This window comes from Microcebus murinus, chromosome 18 (genome assembly GCF_040939455.1).
Source record: "Microcebus murinus isolate Inina chromosome 18, M.murinus_Inina_mat1.0, whole genome shotgun sequence".
Taxonomy (NCBI): Eukaryota; Metazoa; Chordata; class Mammalia; order Primates; family Cheirogaleidae; genus Microcebus; species Microcebus murinus.
Window position 1 is genome coordinate 41,751,094 of NC_134121.1, and position 15,523 is coordinate 41,766,616.

General features: G+C 57.8%; 2 protein-coding genes across 2 annotated transcripts in view; one reads left to right on the top strand and one right to left on the bottom strand.

The window, feature by feature from the left end:
* Nucleotides 1-652: 652 nt before the first annotated feature.
* Nucleotides 653-15,523, top strand: part of TCAP (titin-cap) — a 60,738-nt gene continuing 45,867 nt past the window's right edge. Inside the window, exon 1 of the mRNA XM_012765905.3 lies at nucleotides 653-663. The gene's annotated coding sequence lies outside the window, so the exon portion shown is untranslated. The remainder of the gene's footprint in view (nucleotides 664-15,523) is intronic.
* Nucleotides 6,688-12,283, bottom strand: NEUROD2 (neuronal differentiation 2). Its single transcript, XM_012765906.2, has 2 exons — nucleotides 11,963-12,283; nucleotides 6,688-10,848 (listed from the first exon to the last, which is right to left on the bottom strand). The coding sequence occupies exon 2, from the start codon at nucleotides 10,841-10,843 to the stop codon at nucleotides 9,695-9,697; it is 1,149 nt and encodes a 382-aa protein (XP_012621360.1). The 5' UTR covers nucleotides 10,844-10,848; nucleotides 11,963-12,283; the 3' UTR covers nucleotides 6,688-9,694.

Consider the following 15,523-nt stretch of genomic DNA (forward strand, 5'->3'; position numbering starts at 1 on the left):
TGATTACTACCAGGACCGCAGGCCAAGCCTCCGCAGCCGCCACGGCCTCATAAATCAGTTTTTAAGTAGCAACCACATGGACATTTCCCAGCTGAGAGGCCTGGCCTCTGTCAGCCCAGCTAGGGCAGCCCTGGCAGAGGGGTAGGTGCCAGGTCAGGGCACCAAGGAGAGAGAGGTGGTCATCCAGGCTTGGTGGGAAGTAGGGTTGGAGCTTGTTCAGGCAAAACCTGGGGCTGGGTCTCCTGCCAAAAGGGAGTAGGTAAGAAGGAGACAAGTGACTGGCAGTGGGTCGGGGACTCCCTACTGGGCCTCCCAGACTCTGTCCTGGATTTTCCTGGGGAAGCTGCTTACAGATGAGGGAGGGGGTGTTGCTACTGGAACTCCCACCCTCCATCAAGAACAGAGTCTGTGAGCCTGTGAGCCTGTGAGCCAGGGCAGCGGTGTGGGCAGGTGCATGCACTCAGCAGCTCCTGGCTGGGGACCCTATCTCCCCAATATCCAGCCTGGGCCCAGCACAGACTAGGGACCCAATAAAGTTGCTTGAAGGAATAAGTAACTGAGTGGGAAAGGGGCCAGTTATGCAGACTTTTGTGTGTTCCCAGGAACGGGAGGATTTATGTCTGAGTGTGAGAGGACTGGAGTCTGGGTACGTGTACATGGGGGGTGTCTGTGGGTGCTCTGGCAGGGGAGGGCGTGGGCAAGTGGGGGGATGGGAGGAGCTGGGGGGCGGGGATCTATTCCAACAGATGTCCCTCTACCCTCCCTTTCAGGATCTCTGTCCCACACAGCCCTCCCCTGAGCCCTGCTTCTCCCTTTCTGAGGACCCATCAGTAGAGCAGCCGCAGCTCCTGCACCCCCTAGCTCCACACGCCCTGACCCCACGCCTGGCACCTCCCCTTCCCGCGCTGGCCGGCGTAGGTGGCCTGGGGTGCGAGGTCCCGCCCTGAGCACTGGGCTGCAGAGCGGCGCGGGGCGGGGGCGCCCTGCCTTCTCGCGCGGTGTCTCCTCCCTGGGTGAACAGATGTCTCGGAATTTTAGATGTGCTCTCCGCCCCTCCGCCCCTCCTCGCAGTAGCCCCCTCCCCCAGCTGGCACCCGCTGTGGCGTGGCGCCCTCCTCCTCCTCCCACCCCATAGCAGAGCGGGCTGACGATCCTGGAGCGCGGCCGGAGGCCAGGAGGCCCCGGAGGCCCGCGGGGTGGCGGTGGCGGTGGCGGTTCCTTCGCCCAGTGAACCAGTCGGCGCTGCCCCGGCCTCTTGCCTCCTTCTCTGGTTCCTTCCTTCCCTTCTTCCGCTTCCCCTAAGCTTCAGCTCTCCACGGTCTCTGTCCCTGTAGATACTGCCCCACCCTACAGCCCAGCCCAACGACGCATCTACACAGACCCTCACATTTAGCGACAGAAACTCCTCCTGGCAACTTTGGCTGATTTCTTCCCTCAGGAGACCCCTTCTCCTGCATTCCGTGAGCTGCCTCCCCCCATCAACAACTGGCTGCCTGCCCTCAGTAGAAACCCGGAGTTAATCCGGAAAACGCGGGGAGAGGGCAGGAGGGAAGTGGGGATCGAAATTAGGGAGGTGGAGGGGACCGAGTTGGCCCAGCAGAGAGACACCCAGATTTTCTAATCGCTGCTAATTAATGAATAATCCAATTCCGTGGGCCCCCAACTCAGGGAAGGGGGCGGGACCCGCAGCGGGCAGGAGGGGGCCTTGGCAGGGCTCAGCAGTCGGGGTGGTGCCAGGCGCCCTCCCCCACCCTCCCCCCACCCGCCAGCATTCCGAGGTAACAGGCATTTGTTACCCAGCTCGTGCCAGGAGCGATTGGCAGGTTCGAGTAGGCACAGTCATTCCGCACACAGATGTCCCTGCGTTCACTCTTCTGATATGAATTCTGTCAGCTCCGAATCCGAGAGCCCAGCAGACAGCTACACAGACAGAGTCACAGACAGACACAGACACAGATAGAGCAATTGTCTGGAGGACTCTACAGATATTTGTTTTTCTCCCCTGAGAACAAATTTTTTCTTAAAAAGAAAAAAGAAAGAAAAATAAGCAAGGCTCCCCCTAATTTGGGGGGACACTTCCAGAGCCCTGTGAATGGCCCTGCCCTTTTGTACTCCTCGTGTTGCCTGTTCAGACTTTTCCAGTAGCCTTGAGGCCCCCACAGTGTCATCCTGGAGCTTCGAAGTTGAGTGGTGGCAAAAAGGACCGCTGAGGTCTGGAGGTCTGCTCCCTCAGACAGGACCATTTGGAATTCTAGAAATTCAGCATCTCCGGGAGTTCTCGAATACCACCAAGGTGCAAGTTCCAGCAGTCTAGAATCTCCAAAATTTGAAATTCCAGAACTCCCACAAATTGCAAATTGTTCTGAGTGCCCAATTCTTGTGTTAACACTCCTCATCAGCAAGGGGGATGTGGGTGCTTTCAGGTGTCCCCAAATGGAGGACCCTACACGCCTGGTCCTCACCTGGCTGCTGGAACTTTGGCAACTAGCCAAAAATGCAGCCTGCCCTTTGAATTAGGAACACAGAAAGGTCAAGCCCCCTGGCTACTGTCCCCTTCTGGCGCTGCCAGTCCAAACCACACACCATGCCTGCTCCTGTCCCCACCCTGGCCCTCTGAGCCCGACCGGGCCACCCTGCCTCTGCCCCTGCCAGCGGCTATGGGAGTGAGCTGCTTGGCCACTGGGCGCCTGTGAGCAGCCTGGGCGTGAAGAGCGCTGGGGTTTGGTTCTCCCTGGGCATCCCCAGCTAGTGCAAGAAGAAAAGGTGGGCAAAAGGGGGCAAAGAAACTTGTCACGACAGAGGAGAGGGGCACAGAGGGGTTTGGATGATGGTTTGTTGGGTTGTGTTTTTTAATCTTTCTTTCTTTCTTTTTTTAAAAGAAAAAGCCCCCATCCTGTGTCATCATTTTTATGGGATCTGCAATTCTGGCAAAAATCTGTCTTTAATTTAGCTGTCCATATAAAAATCCTCACTGTATAATAATGAACAGATGCCATGGAATTTAAGCTGGAGCCTCGGCTCCTCCCCGCCTTCCCCCCGCGCCTGGCACTGGGCACTGGGCACCGGCTGAGTGGCACAGACTGGCACCAACACGCGAGCAAAGGGTGGGCAGGGGGCGACCTGGGCTCAGCGCCAGGGCGCTGGGGTGGCGAAGGGGCGTTGGGGCGCTGGGCTTGGCCAGGCGGGAGCTCTTTCGTGGCGGCACCAGGGGAGCAGTGTCTGAGGGATTTTTCTTTTTCTGCAAAATGATCATCAGTTAAGGATTTTGGTTTGGTTTTGCTTAGGGGCTTTCTGGTTCTTCTGACATTTTTTTAAAGCACTGACCTCCGGTCCATGTAAACCCAAATGTTTTCGATATTTTAATTGAGTTGTTTTTAACTCTCCCCCTGCGCCGTGCCCCAGCCTCGGCCTCGGAGCCCAGCCGAGCCGAGTTCGCTACAAGCGGGATCAGTGCGGCGCCGGCCGGCCGGCAGCCTCCGCGGTACTCCCGGCGCGGGCACCTCCGGGGGCTCCCCGGCAACTCCGGCAGGGCAGGAACACCCTGCTGCCCTCCAGAAATGAGGCCGGATGTGGCAACTGATTGGAAGTGGGGTGTATGAGGGGAAGAGAGAAAGCCCCATGTGCCCCCACCTCAATTCTCACGCTGTTCTCTAGGGAGAAGAAAAAAACTATGGGAGTCCGGTGTTCCCTCCTGCCTCCGCCTGCGGTTGAGAAAGTGGGCATCGGTCTGGGCTTGAGGGGTTGGTTCTGAGCCCCTCACCCCCACCCTTCGCCTTTAATGCGACTCTGGCGAGAACAGATGTCCCAAACCGGGCGGACTGCCCAGACCCCGCCCAGCTGTGCCCTTGGCGAAGACTTGGCTGAGGGTAGGAACTGGCACGCGGGTCCCCAAAGGGACTTGGGGGTTCCTGCGGCCCCAGCGGGACCTGACCTTGTAGGCACGGCCTCCTGGCCAGCGCAGCCCACCGGCGGGAGGCGGGAGAACCCCGAAAAGACCGTTCCTAATGTTCCTAATTGAATTAATTCCAAAAAGAAGAATAAGACACAGACAGACTCTTGAGAGAGGCAGAGAGAGAGAGAGAGAGGTTCGAATGACCGAGCACCAGACACACACTCCGGTATGGAACTCGGCAGCCCTAGTCGGCCCAGGGAGACCTCGCGGCGATCCTGCTCCGGAGCGGGCAGGAGAGTTGGAGGTGCCAGAGCCAAATCCAAGCGCACACGGGGCAGCGCCTCCACACAGCGCCGGGCCCCTGCTCCCTTGGCTGCGCCTAGGGGTTCCCTTGTTCCCTTCCCTCAGAGCGCCCCAGCTTCCTCTGCCTCTCCTAGAGGGCGAAGGCGACTCCTCTCCTGGTTTCCCCCAAGAAACCCGTTGCCTTCCTCCGTGTGAACCGGCCCTGGCCATGGCCTTTTTCTCGCCTCCATGCTCCCAAGGCTGCTGCTCCTGCCCAGGTGCTTTAGGATGAAGAAAGTTTCAGAGAGTAGAGCCACCCTCCGGAGGCAGCTTCACCCTTTCTTACCACTTCTCACCCAGGGAAACTTTGTCGAGAATGTTTAAAGACGCAGGACAGAAAGGCAGAGCTGCTTCAGGATTCCGAACCCGGGCAGGGTTTCAAGGATTCTGAAAGTCCAGGTGTCACCTCCACTCTGGGCCAGTGGCCAGCGCCTGGGCGCCCCAGCCCCAAAGGAAGAAAAAATGACGGTGTCTTGGGCTGTGAGCTGGGAAGCCTGTTCTGACAGCAGAAACCCATCTGCCCCCTCCCACTTCCCACAAAAAGAAGCTTTCTCCTCTGAGCACATTGGAGCAGACAGGAGCAGGCTTGTCACGGAGGGGCTTGGGAGAGGAGGTCAAGGCCAAGACTGGTCAGGCCTGGCCTGTGTTTTCTCTTCCTTCCCATCTTCCTTGAGGACTCAACTGTGGGATCTAGAAGCACACTTCGGGCTCAATGCTCCCCTCAAATCAACGGACTCTGTAGGAGCAGGTGCCTTCACATTAAATATTCTGGGGAAGAGGTGGAAGCAAAGGTTGTCCAAGAGAGAACGAAATTTCTGACCTCTGCCCAGAAATTCTTGTGTCCAGAGCTTGTGGACTTTCCCATGAAAGCGAAAGAGAGAAACAAACACAGCCCCGTGGAGTCTCAGGAATGTCAGGGCTTCCCTGTGGCTAACACTCATGGGGCTCAGCTTCCCCTAGTGATTTACTGGATTGTCTCCCTGGGTGACAAAATCAGAGCAGGACGTTCACTGGGGGTCAGTGGCTCACTGTCCAGGTCCTGGCTGGAATAGAGTTAGAAGGTAAGGAGAGAGGGAGTGATGGATTTCCTTCCCTTTCCCATCAGATGGGCGAATGGCCTGGATTCAGAGATATCTCTTTTTCTCTGTCAGTTTCCAAATGCCAGAATTGAAATAGGGGCTGGAAAATCAAAGGGAACACACCCTCCTGGTTGAACCTGGCTCCAGCGGTCGGTTTGGCAGCCCAGGGGGTGAGGTGAGCTGGCTGGAGAGTGCTTGGAGATCCTGCCGCTCAGGCTAGGGCAAGGAGGGCGTCCTCTCCCGCCTTCTCTCCTTGGCCCTGGGCACCACACTGGCCCCTTTTCTACCTCCCCTCCCCTTCTGTTCCCGGCTTCTCTGGGTGTGTGCGCAAGCGGGAGTGCGAGCGAGGGAAAGAGACCAGCGAGGGGACGTCTGGGGCCAGGTGTCCCTGCGCATCTTCTTCTCCTGCTCATCTCGCCATCTCGCCAGGGAAGTTGAGTGTTGGGGAGGAGGGCGATGAGAGGACGGATGAGAGGATGGAGCGCAGCCAGAGTGCAAGAAATGTGGGGGAAGGGTCAGGAACCGGGAAAGGGGGGGCAGTTGTAGACACCCGCATTTATAAGAAGCGGAAGCACTTGGGATCTCCGCCCCAAAAGGGGCTCATGCGACGACCACCCCCCACCCCACCCCCTACCCCCCACCCCCCCACCCCCGCGCCCAACAGGATCACAGAAGCAGTGGCCCAAGAGTTGTCAACATCCTTCTAAAGGGGCTGGAATCTGGTTTCAAAAACATAATTGAGCCACATAGGGTAGCTGGAAAAGTGATGCACAGAAGTCTGTGGTCTGGCCAGGGGAGCCACGTGGAGGGGTCCTTTGCTCCCGGCCTCAAGCCACCTGGATCCTGCCCAGCCAGGACTTCAGAGCAGGTTCTGGGAAATTGGCTGAGTGGGATAGAAGCCCAGTTAACCTTGTTCCCAGGGCAGGATAAGAATCAGGCCTTGGGATGACTGCCGAGTCCCTTTTTTCTCCAGTTGTCCCTGCCAGGCCTTGCCCTACACCATGTGCCACGAATGGAGACTAGACTTCTTCAGGTTAGAATCTGGGCTGCTACGCACCGTGCTCCACACTCTTCGTAAGATGTGAGGGAGAAGGAATGTGGGTCCAATTCTTTCTCCCAAGAATAGGAGTGATTCAGAGGTCTATATGACCCCGAAGACAAGGAGGAATCCTTGGGACGAAGGGCCTAGTCTGTGATCTTACTCTAGAGAAGTGATCCCTGGAGAATTCCAAGAGATGGCAGTGAAATTTTGAAAGAATCTGGTAAAATGCTCTGAAAACTGTGGGAGAATTCCGGCAGGATGTTGCAAAGGGCCTCATGCTACGCCTCCCCAGAGCCAGGCACGGGGAACCTCCCTTTGCAGTCAGAAGAGGAGAGGCTAGATGAGGGTCAGCACCTTGGAGCGGACAGCTCCGGGCCCGGTGCCCTCTCCCCAAGCAGCGGTCCTAACAATGCCCCGAGAATCGAATCGTCTCTACTGGAGAGGCAGAGGGGGTTTAGTGGTAGACATTTAGGGGAGCCAGTGAGCTGAAATTCAGACAGTATGATTGGATCCACCCTATGACATTTATGACTTCCTTCTTCAACTGCCTTTCCCTTTCCTGCCCATCAAGGCAATCGCATTTTGGGATCTTGGACCCAACCTTTAAAAGCCTTAGCAACCCTGAACTCATTCCTCAACCCCAAGACTAAAACCCCCATTTCAGCTCTAAAATGAGCCACAGTGTTGTAAGAAAAATAATTTAAGCAAGCAACATCAGAAACACCCCCATTGGGGCATTCTTAAGTGTATTCAGGCTTTTAGGATGGGGGTCTTTGGGACTCAGATCCTCCTTCAAATATTCCAGGACTAGGGTGTGCCAGGGTCTGGGGGGTGGGGAGGAACTTTTTTAGGGAAGCCTGTTCAGAGCTACCTCTGAGACTCAGAGAAAAAGAATTTCGAGGCCGCTGTGTCTGAGCTGGAGAGGCTCCTCCCCAGCGCACTTCATTTTCCCCCAACCCCCAACTCATTGAGGGGTTCCCTCCGTCGGAACTGTGCCAGGCAGGCTGCCCAAATGTGGACCAGGGGGTTCCTGCTGCCCTGTCCCAGGGAGCACATGGTCAGGTCAAGCTCCACTCTACCAGGTGGGCACCCAGACTCAGCCACCACACAGACCACTGGGATGTTCCTCTGACTTTATCAACACCCTTAAAAATGTCAACATTCCTGAGACCAAGATGGTCAATTTCCTTGAGTCCACTGAAACACAAATTTAAGATAGAAAAGGGGTTTTCTCCATTAATATTTTATCCTCATGACATTATAATTTTTTTAATTTAAAAATATCCCTGTCTGGCTCAAATGGTTGTCTCTTTGTCTCTACCCACTTGCTTTTTGCAACAGTGGGCAGAGGGTTGTGAAATGACTGGCTGTTCCCAACCCGATCATTTTTCAGTGATGAAAGGATATTTTATTTTCCAGGGACGTGCATGCGGACTGAAGGAGTGTACAGCTATCAGTGCCTTTGTGCTAGGCTGGTGTGAGTCTGGGTCGGGTCTGGGAGGGGCAGCTAGTGTAGCTGTTTCTGTGCCTACTTGGTGTGTGTGAGGGGGTTGCAGGCTGGGAATCCCACCCAGGAATCCAGGGTTCCTCTCTCTGGCCTCTGTACAGTCAGTTGACACTACCTGGATCGCCCTTGCCCCAGCTCAATCCTCTTCTCCCCCCTCAATGAAATGAGGCCACCGTGAGAAACTGGGTCCAGCTTTGCATCTCATTTACATAAATATTTATTAATCGTCATTAAACTGAACAGAAACACGCAATGCACTTCGGGTGTCCGACGGGAGTTTCATCTTCGCTACAAGAGGAAGGTAAAATTGTGTAAGTGTGTGGGTGAGTGTGTGGGTGTGTCGTCTGTGGGTTTGCATTTTTGCATCGTGTGTTTAGATGCCTGAGCCCCTGCCTCCTGTGGGGAGAGGTTCACCTTTTGCCCCTTTTTGGGGAAACCTCCAGCAGGAACCCTCAGCCCTCTCCCCTCCCACCACCTGGCAAAAGCCAGGAGGATTCCTCGGACAAAAACCCCCCTCTCCAGACACCTGAAATCGCTAGGCGCCTGGCGCCCACCGAGGCACTGTCCCGGCAGGTGTGGTGCTGCCCCCAGGTCTCCGTCCCCACCCCCTCACCGCCAGGAGGGGACGGAGTGCCTTCGGGGAGGGAGAGCCGAGAGCTCACCTCCTTCTGCCCCCGGACGCCTGCGCCGGGCCTGCTTGTGCGTGCGGTGTGGTGTGCGTGTGTGTGTCTCTCATGCAAACCCTCCCTCCCCAAACCGACCCCCCAACAGTTTGCCATTCCATACAAATTTGGAAACAGGTTTTTAAAAAACAGCATGACGCACAACGGGGACGGGGCGGGGGAGGGCAGTGGCACTGGGGCTCCAAATCTCCGAGTCACTGATTGTAAGAACCTGGGGAGGGGGAGGGGGCGGCGCGGCCCCCCACTTCACCAAAGTGCACAGATCCGCGCTGGGGCGGGGCGGCCCGCGGGCCGGGAGGGGCATCCCGGGGCCGGGCCGGGCCGCTAGGCTCAGTCAGAACCTCCTTGCATAGATATTTGTGTCTTTTTTTTATTATTATTGGTAGTAGTATTTTTTGCCTTTTATTGCTTCTAAAAGTTCTTACTGCGTTTTCTCTCCGATCCGGACTCTGCGTTCGGCCTCCGTCGCCTCTTAGCTTTTTTTTTTTTTTTTGTATGTATGTTTGTTTGTTTTAAAAAAAGAAAAAAGAAAAAACGGATTCTAGTTACAAATTGTCTTGGCCTCTCTCTTTCCTCTCAATCCACATCCCCTCCCGCCAAAATTAAAATCCCAAAACGCGGAGACTCGGGGTTGGGGTGAGGGCGCTCCAGGCCCGGCTCCGGCACCCTGACTTCTGCCCTCTTCAAGAATAGGGGGTCGCCCTGCTCCTTTCTGGCTCGGCGGCTGGGTGTCTTTTTAAAATAATAATAATGAGGGGGAAACCGCATCCCACAGCTCAGCTGCCCCCTTACCAAAGCCTCTGGGCCTGCAGGGAGGAACGGGAAGAGGAAACCCAAGCGAAGATATTGGGAATGGGGGAGGGGTGTCTCCAGGGAGCGCCGGAGCGAGGTCCCCGGAGAAGCACTCCCTGGGAGAAAGGAGGAGTGAACCCCTTGGGGAGAGAGAAGGCGAGTCCCCTGGGGGAATCAAGGCCCCTGGGACGGGCCACCCACAGGTAAGAGGACCACGCTGCCTAGGAGAGCGGTAGGACCGGCGGCCTGCTCCCCGCGCCCGGCGCCGGAGTAGGTGGGGGCGTCCCTGCGCTCAGGGGGCTGAGGGCAAGGGGGCGGGCAAAGGCAAAAGAAAAAGAAGGGGGCCGGCGCGAGGTCTCAGTTATGAAAAAACGCATTGAGCTCCTCGTACATGGGGCCCCGGTCGTGGTGAAGGTGCATATCGTAAGACAAGAGATTCTCCGAGTGGACGCCCCCGCGCACAGCCGACGAGCCGAAGACGAGCCCGTGGCCCGTGGGCCGCGAGCCGGGCAGCGCCGAGTAGTGCATAGAGTAGTGGTAGCTCTTCTCGTGGTCCGGCGACGAGTCCTGCTTGAGCGAGAAGTTGCCATTGAGACAGAGCGGGGGGCTGAGCGGGCCCTCGTACTCGGAGCTGTTGTAGTCCGGGCTCGCGCCGCCACCGCCTGCCGCCGCATACAGCGTCTCGTAGGCGGCGCAGTAGCCGTGGGTCCGCAGGGCGTGCGCCGCGCCGCCGCCCAGGCCGCCGGCCGCCTGGCACTGTGCGCCCGCCAGGCGCGAGCACGGGTACGGGTACGGGTGCATGGCGAACGGGCCGCCCGAGCCGTGGAAGCGGCCCGCGCCGTCGGCGCCCTGCTCTGTGAGGAAGTTGCGCGAGTTGAGCTGCAGGCAACCTGCCACCAGATTGGTTGTGGGCTGCGACAGACCCTTGCACAGAGTCTGCACGTAGGACACCAGGTCTGGCCGCTTGCCGGAGCGCAGGATCTCCGAGAGCGCCCAGATGTAGTTCTTGGCTAGGCGCAGCGTCTCGATCTTGGACAGCTTCTGCGTCTTGGAGTAGCAGGGCACCACCTTGCGCAGGTTGTCCAGCGCCGCGTTCAGGTCGTGCATGCGGTTGCGCTCTCGTGCGTTCGCCTTCTGCCGCCGAAGCTTGGAGCGCTCCAGGCGCGCCTTGGTCATCTTGCGCTTCTTGGGCCCGCGCTTCTTGGGCCGCTCGCCCTCCGCCTCGTCCAGCCCTTCTTCCTCCTCCTCTTCCTCCTCCTCCTCGCCCCCCAGCTCGCTCTCCTCCTTGACCTCGGCCAACGTGGCCTCCGGCACCTCTTCTCCACGGAGGGGGACTGGCTTGGGAGCCCGGGCGGGCCCCGGAGCCCCCGGCCCGGGCGCAGGCGGAGGCGGCGGCGGCGCGTCGCCCTTGTCGCTCCTCGGCTCGTCGTCGTCTCCGTCGCCCCAGCTGGCGAACTTGGGCACGTCCGAAAGGAGGCCGGGCTCGCTGAACAGGCGGGTCAGCATGGTGCCTGAGGGCGCCCCGCGGGCGGGAAGGGAGACAGACAGCACAGAGTGAGGGGCGCGCTGGGGTCACGACGAACCCCCAGCAAACCGCCTCCACCCCCAAGTCTAGAGGGGGTTCCTGCCCAGGGTGCCCCGATGCCCCCGGCCTGCCTGCGCTGCCCCGCCCAGAGCCGGCCCAGCCCTACCCGGCTGCCCGCCCGGGATCTCGGCCCAGGCCCTCTCCCCTGCGCTGGGCTCCGGCTCCGCCCCTGGCTTGAATGGGGGGCCGCTCCCCGCACCTGGTTCTTCTCAGGGTCAGGGCGGGGACCGGGTGGGGGCTTTGGCGACCAGATATCTTTGCCAGAAGAGGCACCGCGCCCGCCCTGAAAGCCTGTTCTCTCCCGGCGGTGGAGAGAGGCTGGTCGGCCGCGGGTGGGGACAGCCCTGCACCGCGGCTCTCGCGGCCGGGCCCCTCGGCCGGGCTCCCCCACCCCTCCCGTGGCTCTCACCCCCACGCTCCCTAATCCAATTTGCAACTTGGCCGCGCGCCGCCCCCTGCTCGGCCCCCACCCCCGCAGCCCCAATTCCAGAGGCGGGAGGATCGGCTCCTCTAGCCGAAGCGTCCCCAGCTCCGGGAGCTGGCTCTGGGCGGCCAGGACTGGAGAAGCGGGGCGTGGGGAGGAGACTGAGAGAAGCGAGCCCTGTCCGTCTCCCCCGCGGTCAGGGACCCCCTTCCCCCTTCAAACTGCCTCCCTCCCACACGGCTCTTCAGATCTCGTTGTATTTCGGGATTGATGGAAAAAAATCCAAATTTGTTTGTTTGCTTCTCTTTTTTGGTTGTGGGGAAAGGTCGCAGGTTTTCTCGGTACAACCGTGGGGGAGGTCCCCATCTCGTCCCCTTCGTGTCCCCCCATGATCCTGCCTTTCTCCCCCCAAGCCCGTCGCAGGCAGGGACGCCTCCTCCGCAGCCCCCTGAGCTGCAGCCCCACGGGGAGAGAGAACCTGGGGCGCCTCCGATGCCCACCCAATGAGGGGGCATCTTCCCAGGAAGGGGGGATTTGGGGACCCTCCTGTCGGCCGAAGCAGCTGCCCCCCTTCCCCACCGGCGGGTCAGATCCAGCTCCCTTTCGGACAACTTACCTCGGAGAGGAGTCAAGGGGAGAGGGGAGGGGAGGGGGGGAGGGGGCAAGAGAGAGAGGGGGGAGAAGTGGAATCTTCTCGCTTATTTCATTGTTCCCCCATCTTCAGGGAGCGGGGGCAGCGGCTCCTCAAGGCGGCGGGCGCCGGCGTCTTCAGAGCGCCATGCGAACCGCGGAGCGAGTGTGGCATCTCTACCAGGCGGGGTACCAGCCTCTATGCCAGGCCATATGGGCTTGGCACGTCACGGGCAGCAGCTATCACATGAGAGACGGTGATTGGCATGCGTCTGCATTGGGGGAGAGCCGGCTCCCCCGGGACCCGCCGCCATCTGTCACTCTCTACTCCAAAAAAAAAAAAAAAATTAAATAAATAAAGGAAATAAATAAATATTTCTGCCGCCCTCCCCTCCCCGCCCAACGCAGGGAAAGCAGGGACTGAGCGGGAGGTGGGAGGAGTTGCCCCCCCTCGGATATAGAGCCCCCCACATGGGAACAATGGGGTAGCAAGGTTGGAAATTGGGGGGTTGGGATGGCCAATTCTGTGCTCCCACCAGGGTCCTGCTCTGTCCATTTCCTCTCTTGCATGCCCCCAAGGTGAGTCCTGGACCAGACCCTGGGGTGTGGAGAAGGGACCTCTGTGCTTGCCTCTACACCCCAGGAGGGTCCCCTTGGCCACAAAGGGACAGCTGAGGCCCCCCTCCCAGGGTGGGCATGGGGGTGTCCCTGGCCCAAGCCCCATAGGTAGATGTTGGCACCATGCCATCCCTCATCCCCGTCTGCCCCTCCCCCCTCCCTCACGCACACACAACATATGTGGCTAAAGGAAATTCAAACCAAGGGAAAGATAGAGAAAGGAAAAGATTTGCCTGGTGTCTGTGCCTCTGCATGGGCGTGTGTGTGTCTGTGGGGACGTGTGTATGTGTGGAGTCCGCCGATGGCAGATATTTTCTCAGTTGTTGGGGGCATCTGTTTGTTGGGGTGGGGGTGGGGAGGAGCTGGGGAGATGAGCCCACCTCATCTGGGGGTGGAGGACAGGGTCTGAATTCCTAACCCAGAAACCTCTTACTCTCCCCCTCGCTGTCCTCCCCTGCCAGACAGGTGGCCATCCCACCAGAGGCTCTCCCTCCTGGCCTTCTGACTTGGTTATGGAAGCAGGCGGAGAGGGCTGGGCTGGGAACTGCCTAAAGTTCCTGGATGAGACTTGAGCATTCTCCTCCCCTTGCAAAAAGTACTGAAGCCAACCCCAAGAGTGGCCAGGAGGAGGCAGGTCAGACAGGTGTTTTGACAAGGAAGGTAGGAAATTGCTGTTTTATCTTGCAGCTCACCTTTCAACCCTCTCACTGGGCCAGACACAGATGCAAATGGCCCAGGTTGAGGGAGGTAGCCTTAGACACACACACACACACACACACACACACACACACACACACACGGGCCTGTTCCTCACCCCTTGGTGCAGGAAATGGATGCACACTCCCACTCAGATAGACCAGAGTGTGGACTGTGAGCAGGTAGTCACAGCCAGGTGTTGAGAGCCCCTGCCCACACCTCAGTTTGGCCATTTGTGTGTTTTAGAACCACATTTTCTGTACCTCCTGGTCCTCTGGTTGATATATGAACATCCAACGCCACCTACACTTTCAGCACACATGTTTTACTGTCAGCCATGTGCCGAGCACTGTGGTGGCAGAAAGGGGAGCAGAGGAGGACTAGACCTTCGCTCTCTCCCTCTGGCAGCATCCAGAGATAGCCTTGGGCTGGTAAGATTTGACATGGGGGTAGACTGGATTCAGTTGTAAATAGGGGCGCATGTAAAGGCTAAGAGGGCCTTGTGGAAGGGGGTGCTGGTGCTGTCTGGGGCTCTCAGAGTCACCTGGCCAGGAACTAAAAGAGCCTCAGACAGCACAGTCCCAACTGCCCCTGGACAGAGGCCCAGGGAGGGAAACTGACTCACCTAGGAACACACAGGTGAAGCACTGAACTGAGTCTGGAACTCTGGTACTTGACTCCCAGCCCAGTCTTGCTCCTTCAAGAACCCACAATCTGCCTCAGTGGTCTCCAAGGATGAGAAGCAGAGAGTAAGTTTTCCTCCATTCATAGACTCCGAGTGTGGGAAGGTGAATCCCTTCTATGGTAGATTCCATGGGGGGTTCTGAGCATGGCAGAGAACGGGGCCAACGGAAGGGCCTTGGGTAGGGCAGAGACTCAGGAGTGCTGGCCAGACCCCCCTCTAAGTTCGGGCACAGCCCCTAAAGCTTTGCTGTCCCTTTACTGAGGGCAGAGTCCTCAATCCTAGTAGCCCTTCTCCTTGAGTTCCCTGGCTCCATGGTCCTTTGGCTACATGCAAATGCTCTGGGCTTCTGATTCCCAGCCAACTCTGCTTACGAACTTTAAAAAATGCTGAATGCCTTGAGCAAGTTATATAACTTCTCTCAGTCTTGATTTCCCCATCTGTAAAATGGGGATAATTATGCTACACCCTCGTAGGGCTGCTGTGAGTTCTAAATGGAATAACACATGTAATGAGATTAGCACAAGACCAGCAATATATGGAGCCTCCAGTAAACGCCAACTCTTATTTTTATTAAAACACTTTGTAAACTGTAACATGCTTTACAATGTTGATTTCTTGCACGTACCCCTCCCTACACACATTCAGAATGCTTTGTCTGTATAGAAAGGAAATTTTTGTTGAATTAATGGATGAGTAAATCGAGGAACAAGTGAATGAACATTTCGCTGGGGGGGAAGGATACCCCCTGCCTTCTTCCCTGGACACTGAGGGTGGGGTGAAACCCACCAGAGGCTCCTCCAAGCTGGAGGCAGAAACCTGTTCAGGATAGGGGAGTCCTTAGGGGGGTCCTCCTGTCCCTTGGGTCTCCTGTCAGGAGCAACCTCAGCTCTCTGGGTCTGAGAAGCCCCCAGAGAAGGAGGCCTGAGTTGGGGGGCTTGCCTGGGGGTGCAGAGAACTTCATCCCTCTAGGTCTCTCTCCTGCCCCTGTCTTTTCTTCCTTCAGAAAAATGGAACAAGTTTTTCTCACTCGACACATTTCAACTTTTTTTTAGAAGATACAATAAAAACCAGGGGAAAATTGGAACAGAGGGAGGTGTGGGATGGGCCTGCCTCAGACATGGGCTTGAAAGAGGCACAACACGTGTGTCCACATACACACGAGCAAGCATGAACACGCAGGGACATACGCGCCCCTCTCTACACCAGAGATGCAGAGATGCAGTGACGGAGAGACAGAAAGAGCCAGAAATGGAAGGAAGGAGACGGAAGGAGAAGGACACCCAGAGATGCCATCTGTTCCTCCCCCTGGCATTGGGGGAAGGGAGTTGGTGAGGGGCCTGGTCCCCTCCAGGTCTCCGAGAGGAAAAGGGGGATGGTGGGCACTTCAGACAGGCCTGGAAGACCCCCGTTTCTGCCACCCACACCTCACACAGGGAGCTGGGAGCTGGGGGCCTGAGGTTCCCATGGAGACATAGCCCCATCCCAAGGGAGGCCACAGTCTGGGCACCTAAAATGGCTGCCTCAGAGGGGTGGCAGCCATTTTGTACA